The sequence below is a fragment of the Populus alba genome, chromosome 5 (assembly GCF_005239225.2).
Source record: "Populus alba chromosome 5, ASM523922v2, whole genome shotgun sequence".
NCBI lineage: Eukaryota > Viridiplantae > Streptophyta > Magnoliopsida > Malpighiales > Salicaceae > Populus > Populus alba.
In genome coordinates, this window is record NC_133288.1 from 11,170,162 (window position 1) to 11,178,987 (window position 8,826).

The window sequence follows — 8,826 nt, forward strand, 5'->3', positions numbered from 1 at the left end:
TGAAAAACCGCAACAAGATCCTAGATTTTATCAAATAACAAGATAATGCAGCTTACCTTAAGTAGGGTATAATTAGGGTGCTAATACCTTCCATTCACATAACCAGTCTCTATACCCGATCTCTTAGACCAGTTAGGGTTTCTAGTGACCAGAATACTAGGTAGCGACTCGCATTCTAATTTTCCACTAATAAAAAACAAGAATTCCTTGTTTTCCCATATTTTGCCAAATAGACACCATACCTTGAAGGTGGACGATCGTCGCAACGCCGCACACATGCGATAATGATAATAATGTTTTTCTATGTTCCATGACACTTTCTTTTTCATTAAAGTTTACTTGAGGAATGTCATGTATAAAGGTCATACAAAAGATGGGTTGTATTGCTTTTTACCACCTCTCTTACACCTTAATCCTTATATGTTTGTTGGTGTTCATATTTTAATTTCTAATTGGCATCGTAGATTGGGATATGCATCCTCTCATATTTTCAACCAAGTATTGAACTCAAATAAAATTCTTATTGCATTTAATAAAAGGAACTCTATTTGCCTTGATTGTGAGATAACCAAAAGCCATAATTTACCCTTTCATAAATCTCTTCATCATGTCATCAAACCTTTCGAACTTATATTTTCATATGTATGGGAACCTAGTGCAGTTGTTTCTAGTTATAATGCAAGATACTATATGTGTTTTTTGGATTATTACACCAATTTTATTTGTCTTTTTCCACTCAAACAAAAATCTAAAGTTGAAAATATTTTTCTTTGATTTCAAAATTATGTGCAAAGACATTTTGATAGCAAAATTAAAGTGGTTCAAACTAACTATGGTGGTAAATTTCACCATATAAACAATTACTTCAAATCTTGTGGTATTGAATATTGTATTGCGTGCCTTTATACTCATTAATAAATGTGTATGTTGAAAGTCATCATCGTCAAAATGTTAAAATGGATCTTGCTTTATTAGCTCACTTAAATCTTCAACAAAATATTGGATATATATATTCCAAACAATAACATATATCACAAATCAATGACTTATAAAAGTTTTGAAGAATCAATCATCTTTTGAAAAAGCCTACCAAAAAAAGCAAAATTATTACTTTGTTTCGTGTTTTTTGTTGTGCTTGCTAGCCTAATTTATGACCATACAATCATTATAAAATTGATTTTCTCTAAACAAAACTTGCATCTTTGTTGCTTATAATCTCTCACATTAAGGTTACAAATGTCTTAAATTATTTAGAGAAAGTTTCTAGACACGTAGTCTTTGATGAATCTTTCTTCTCATATACAAAACCTGGCTCTTCTTGCTATCTTTCCTAGTTAGATATAATTTCTCTCTCATTATCTATAAATCCTTCATACACACACATCCTTCACACATATATGTACTCTAACTTTTCTGTAGGTAATGAAATCTCTCCACCTAGAGTATCACCAACTAGTTGCCACATAACTTAGCCATGATACACCAACCTGCAGATGTTACCAATAATATAGAAATCCATTCTCCTTCAAACTCAGTTGTTGTTTTTGACCCAAATAGTTTTACTTCCAATAATACAGCAACTTCTACATCACAAATAATGACCATGAGGTCCCAAACCAACAGTCTCAAACCAAAAAAAACATATGTTGGATATAATATTAAGAATCCTTTTTCTGAAGTACTTAGTACTAAAGAAACCTTCATTCCATATAGGCCTACATGTTATACAAAAGCTTCTAAATACCTTTATTGGCATGAAATAATGATTCATGAGTTCAATGCTCTCATTTAAATTAGCACTTAAGACTTAGTTCCATCATAATAAGATCACAATCGTATTGGCAATAAGTAGGTCTTTATGTAAAAGGCAAGTTGATAAGAGTATTGAGCATTTTAAACACATCTTGTTACAAAAGGCTTCCATCAACAAGAAGATATTGATTATACATAAATATTTAGTCTAATAGTTAAACCAAGAACAATTCGTTTGGTTATCTCTAATATAGTCTCTAATCATTAGTAACTTCATCAATTAGATATTCAGAATGCCTTCCTTAATGGTTCCTTTCAAGAAGATATCTAGATGTAATAACAACAAATATTCATACATCCTAATTATCAATATCATGTCTGTAAATTAAGAAATTTTTATGGCCTTCAGCAAGCCCCAAAATCTTGGTTTTCAAGACTACAAATCAAGTCACTCAAAGGGGTTTTACAGGCTCTAAAGCAAATGCCTCTCTCTACACATTTCATTAAGACAAAGTTCATATCATCATTATTACTTATATTGATGATATCATTACTACTAGCTCTAACACAAAAACAATTGATCAATTGAACTACCAACTATTTTTTGTTTTCCCATGAAGGATTTAGGGCTTATATCCTTCTTTCTTGGTGTTAGAACTTTACATCAAGGTCATGACATATATATTCCTCACCTAACAAAAGTATATTGCAAACCTACTATAAAAGGTAAGCATAAACAAAATGAAACATTATGCAACACTTATGTCTACCACCAGTCACCTCGAAAAAATTAAATAAACTGACTTCATTAATCCTATGCTCTATAAAAACATTGGAGCTCTACCTTATTTTAGATTTACACATCCAAAAATTGCATATAATGTTCAATGTGTAAGCAAGTTCAGGCACCAACCAAATGATACTTATTGGCAGGCAATGAAAAGAATTCTATGATATCTCAAACATACAATTTCATTTGGTGTATGATTTACTTCATAAATTGATTAATCCCTTCATGGATTTAATGATGTAAATTAGACAATTGATTGTGAAAATCAAAGAAGCATTGGTGCGTACTACATTTTTCGTATCTACAATCTCATTTCATGGAGTTGCTCTCTCTCTCTCTCTCTCTCTCTCTCTCTCTCTCTCTCTCTCTCTATATATATATATATATATATATATATATATATATAGAATTTGTTACATTTTTTTTTACTGTCATTATCATTAGATTAATTATGGTAAATTCATAATGTGGCCTTATTAAACTAGAGTTATCAAATGATGAAAAAGCAAGATGAGCAGGAGGGTAGAGTGGAAAATGAAGAAAAGACATTCCACTTCCTTCTAAAGACAACCGACAGAAAATCCAAATCCAGGACCACTTGTGTTTTGCGATGTGAATTAAAGTGAGTGCTTTCACATTGTACGTTTATATTACATCCCCTCGAATATCCTGCTGTTCTGTATCATCTATTCCTTACGTACACCAAAAAATAAAAAAACTGGCCAACCAAGAGCGGAGCCAGAAATTTTTTTTGTTCTATGCTATTAAATAAATATATAAATATTTTTTAAGATTGATTATTAACTCATATACATGAATTTTTAAAATTAATAGTAAAGTTTTAATTCAAATACACTATCCAAAATATAAAAAATTAAATTTGAAAGTACATAAAATTAAAGCGAAAGTAAAAATAAATTTACTATTAAAGTTACATCATTCGATGTTTTGTGAAATATAATTCATCTATAATCGAATCTGAATCGATATTGTAACAACTCCTCAACCGAGATAAAATAACAATTTCATGTCAACTGGAAAACAAAGTAATTAAATTTTCTCTCTCTTTTAATTCCTTCTTCCTTCACTTAATTCTTCCCTAGATAAGTGTTTTATAAGTTGGACTTTGTAAGTTCATAAGGTTATTCTTTCATTTCGTATTTTTTTTTCTTGAAATTTTTTTATGTTTTCCCTAATTTTTTTCTATTTCTCTCTCGCCTTTTCTTTTCTTTCTTCTTCTACTCAGTCGGCAACATATAAAAGGAAGGAGAAGCTGATTTGTTTTATTTTTTAATGGCAAATAACCATTTTACTCTTAATGAGTCATTTTGCTTTTATTTGACGGTTCGTTTTTTTTGTTAGCACTACCAAGCTCCGTTCATCCTAAACTCTTAACTAGATTTTATTCAATATATTTTAAGATCCCTCGTAAAATTTCAACTCGATCTGATGGTCAGATTGAAAATTACGTTCAATAACGTAAAACTGATAAAATTGTAATTTTTCATCAAATTTCTAAATTTCTTCAAAAATTCTGAAATTTTAACTCAAGTTAAAGCATTATATTAGAAGGCTCTACGCAAATTTTTAGAATTTTTTAATAATTTAATTGAGAATTATAAAAAAAATTTACATAAAACTAGTTAAAATATATTGATAAAATCTTGACCTAGGCTAAAGCCCACCCTAGCCTTTGCCATGCCTCCGCATGTGTGGCCAACAAAGCGAATAACAACAATCTTCTGAATTTTCTAACTTAGATTCCCATGTTTCTCACATTGGTCAACATACACATATACTCTACCAGACAATAAAAACCTGACTGTCTTTCTTTAGCTTTTCCAGTAACTCAAAAAGAATTCTCACCATCTTTGCTTTTCTTGTTTTGGATTGTTATAGATCTAAGAAGAAGAAAAGATGATTCAAGAACTCTTAGGAGGTGCTGGCTTAATTGGCGGAGAGAGGAAAAATCCCATCAATGCGACCATTTTAGAAGGCGCTCCTTCACCATCTCCTTCATCTTCCACAACGACGACTACTTCAGCTACTAATTCAACACCTTCAGCGCAAGAAAAATTGAGATGCCCTCGTTGCGATTCTTCAAACACCAAGTTCTGTTACTATAACAACTATAACCTCACTCAGCCTCGCCACTTCTGCAAGACTTGTCGCCGGTATTGGACTAAAGGTGGTGCGCTTAGAAACGTTCCAATTGGAGGTGGATGTAGAAAAAACAAGAACACAAGCGTATCGGCCTCTGTTGGAAAATCTGGCACAAGTAAGATAAAAACTATAGCATCTGAGATTGGAAGATCAGGTTTTGGAAATGGGTTTTACCACGAGCCTTCATCAAGCCCCATCATGCGGGCTTCACCACAGAATTCTCATATTTTTGCTTTACTTAGAGCCACCCAAAACCCTAACCCTAGTACACCATGTAATTCTATTTCTGTGAAGCAGGAGGGGTTTTTTATTGGAAAGCATATGATAAGAGAGCCAGCAGTTGAAACAGCTGCTTTGAATGCTAGAATCCTAGGCTTGGACCCCGTTAGTCAAGTTTCTTCTCATGGTCTTTGCAGCCCTTCTTGGAAAAGCAATCAGCACCAACAAAATCGCTTCACTGTTGGTGAAGCTCAAAACTCGGGGATACAAGAACTGTATCAAAGGCTTAGATCATCAACAAATTACTATACTGATAACCCATCAGGAATAGTTCTAAGCAATGTGACCACTTCATCATCAACCTCAACTTCAACTTCTTCAACCATTTTGGAGTCTGCTCCAGTTGCTGGAGGTGAATTCAGTTACTGGAATCAAGCTTTGTCATGGTCTGGTCTTCCAACAACTAATGGTGCATATCCTTAAGAACACTTTTTATCTTTTAGATCTCCTTTGTTGTTTGGTGTGTGGTATAAGAATATGGTCGTCAAATCAGTATTTCCTTTCCCTTTCTTTTTTTGTTCCCGATTATCTGTGTTTTGAAGTTTGTTTAACTTGTGAGGATGTACCGAGGACCAACATGTAGTAAAAATATAAATATCAATAATTGGCTTTAAATCCATCTTCATATAAATCATCTTTCTTTACTTTAAATGCAGGATTCAATAGTGCACTGCCTAGTGTGTTACAAGGTTCCAAACAGTTATTAATCTTGTAAAGATGATGCAAAGATTTAGGCAATTTATAGTCCATCTGTTCTTGTACTCTGAGAATAATAAAATTTGATTTAGTTTATCATCTTTGTTAACTAAAAAACTGTACAAGCTTTCCTTTTTCATACATATTAAGAGGTGGAGGTCAGGTGCAAGGTGGTGGTATGGTAGTCTGTAGGGTAGCATCTGCAGATTCTTTTAATTGTTACGAGAAAGTGAAAAGTTTAAATATTAAAAGCAATTTGATTCTCACAGTTGGGAAGAAGGATTCCTCTTGCAGCCTTATGTCAAAGGCTTCTGTCTGCCTGCTCTGTACTGCTTCTGAGTAATTTGTCTAGATTTATTCCCTTCATCTTGCAATTGAAATGCTCACCACCATCACCTCCCGCGCTCCCACTCCCTCCTAGCTCCCTGCCTTCCTCCCTATCTCACATACAAACACCCGTGCAACCATACTTTAGCTAACGTGCATATATAAGTAACTATCTTTTGATACCTTATTTTAGTTTTGTAGTGATAGAGTATGCCATGCATGGTAATAATCAAATGAAGGACTTGTAATAAGTCATGAGCCCTCCACCAAACTTGATTGGGGTTTCTTCAAAAACTAGAAAACTTTTGCGTACCTATAAGTCTTCTATACTATATTCTTTATCGTATCTATTATCAACCCATCACAACAAAATTATCTTTTAGTTACATTTTCTTAAAAATTCCACTAAAAATGCCGCTATAAATATAGTCTAGTACTATTGAAGCTGATCGGCTACGACTGCAATCCTACCAGATTGGAGGCCATATACACAAGTATTGGAGGAATCTTAGTGAGACCAATGAATTCTTATAAAATATATCCAACAATGACTTTCCTTCTGTGTAATACGTTTTTAAATAATCTTTGTACTATGCTTGGCAATGCATATAAACTTTCTTTATGATCAATAAAAGGCTCCGGACAATCTGCTGAGATGTCAATTCTTTTGTATAATGTATGGCTAAAAAGCTAAGGAAAAACTGGTTAAATTTCCCATCGATAGCATGTTCATCGATAGTATGATAATGACATTAGGATCTTGCTCTTTAAAATCTATGAGTGGCGACCATTTGTCACATCTACAGAGCGAATTCATATATAATATACTATTTTTGTATGCATATATACTTATGTGTTTTACATTCAAATACTTAACATTAGTTATAATTACTATTATAGATGAAATATAAGTCCCCCCATAGGCTAACCCCTCTCAATATCTACAACACTAGACTCCATAAAAAATAAATATAGCATAAAGAGAGAACTTAGTTGGAGGTTAACCAGCAAAATGAAATTGATAGCCTCAAATGTAAGGTTGTTATTGTTAGAGAATAATATAAATTATATCCTGAAACCTCACCTATTAGTTTAAATTTTTGGGTTGAGATTGTTCTTTGAAGGTATTAGAGCCTTAATAACTAAGCGGTCACGAGTTCGAATCTCATCATCCCTATTTATCTCATAATAAGTAAGCACAAAGTAATGTGAGTCTTTGCAAGTTTCAAGCCCAAAGAGCTTTTATTTAAAGGAGTGTATTAGAGAATAATATAAATCATATCCTAAAACATCACCTAACAGCTTAAGCTTTTAGATTAAGATGGTTCTTTGACAGTTACGCTTGCTGGTCCAATCAGGGGATGGAACTTTCAGCCTAGGATAGGCTCTTATTGAGGCACAACCTACAACTAACACCCACCAAGTTCCACCCATGTAAGTGGCCCATTTCATTTTTATCCCACCAAACCTGTGAACAAATGGTGCTTCTCTAGAATCCCAGTACATAATTTATTTTTTTTCACCTAGTCGACTCCTCATGTACAAACACCTTATATCATAGACTTGGTCACTGATGAATCCTAAAAGACTAAAGTGGTAAAAGATTCTAAATCTAATAAGTTATATACAATTGAGGAATGGTTAGAAGCCTTAAAAAGGATGAACCTTTATAATACTGTGAAGATACTAAAAATATGTTTAGTCCCTGACTTGCTGATCCCAAATAAATTCTAGGTACTAGAATTTATCAAGTATATTGGTACATAATTCTTAATGACTCACCTTAGGGTATATTGCAACATGACCAAGAATTTTTCCATAAAATTTTGATTGGTGCCTGATTAGTACTTAAAAGTGCATGTTTATCAAGGTTTTATATCATCATTTTGCACTTGAAGTATCAATAACTCCTTAACTAAAGCATGTTTTATAATAACAAGTTTGATACTATAAGATACCTTAATTTATGGTAAATGCTCATCTTAAATGCAGGTCTATCATATAAATAAAAGGATTGATTGATGAGTTTAAGTATTGAAAGTGAAAGGACAAAGAGATGGCCAAACTTAGAAAAGAGATGCCGGTGCAGTCCAAACCGGAACATTGCTCGGTAATTGAATCATATCTGGAGCTCTAGATCTCGGATTTAGGTCCATTTTATATGGATGGAGCCCAAGATTTAAAAAGGCCGTTTTGAAGTCCAAACTGAAGGAACAACGAAGAAGTCTGAAGTTGTCCTGCAGCCCAAACACTATTTAGTGTTCAGCCCATATCTTGAGTTCTAGAAGTCCAAATGACCTCATCTTTTTTTTGTTGGAAAGCTGAGACAATTTCCTAGAACATTCCTAAGGATTCTGGGCAAATTATGATGTTAGCAATGACGTCTTGTTCAGACAAGAAGATAAGGATTGTCACCAAGTCAAGATGTGGCCACCCACTCATCAATTAATTAACAAATCAATAGTTCCAAATTTTGGCCTATAAAAGGAGGCACTTACCATGTATTGAGGCATCTTGGTTTCCAGATCAAGATCATGCTCTTGCTTTCTCTCTTTGTATTGCTTATGTTTTGCTTTCATTAATATCAAGTTTATGCACTTCATTTCCTTTCCTTTACTTAGTTAACTTCTTTCTCATTTATGTTCTTATCTTGTTCATTTATGTGTCTTTCTTTCATTATGTTTAGCTAAGTTAATTATGTCAATGTGAAAAGGGTACACTAATGGTGTAAGAATAAGTATAATATAAACTTAACATGGACCTTAACGTTGGATACTAACATGTTTTATATTTGTTATCTTGTTCACTTTTAATACTTT

At 32.9% G+C, this 8,826-nt stretch overlaps 1 protein-coding gene across 1 annotated transcript; it reads left to right on the top strand.

Moving 5' to 3' along the window:
* The first annotated feature begins 4,261 nt into the window (after window positions 1-4,261).
* On the top strand, window positions 4,262-5,615 carry LOC118045793 (uncharacterized). The gene has a single exon (XM_035054504.2). It carries the CDS (start codon window positions 4,460-4,462, stop codon window positions 5,405-5,407), a length of 948 nt encoding a protein of 315 aa, XP_034910395.1. The 5' UTR covers window positions 4,262-4,459; the 3' UTR covers window positions 5,408-5,615.
* Window positions 5,616-8,826: the final 3,211 nt, after the last annotated feature.

Bases quoted from the DNA above. Each gene is read 5' to 3' on its own strand.
- LOC118045793 (XM_035054504.2), top strand. From the start codon at position 4,460: ATGATTCAAGAACTCTTAGGAGGTGCTGGCTTAATTGGCGGAGAGAGG.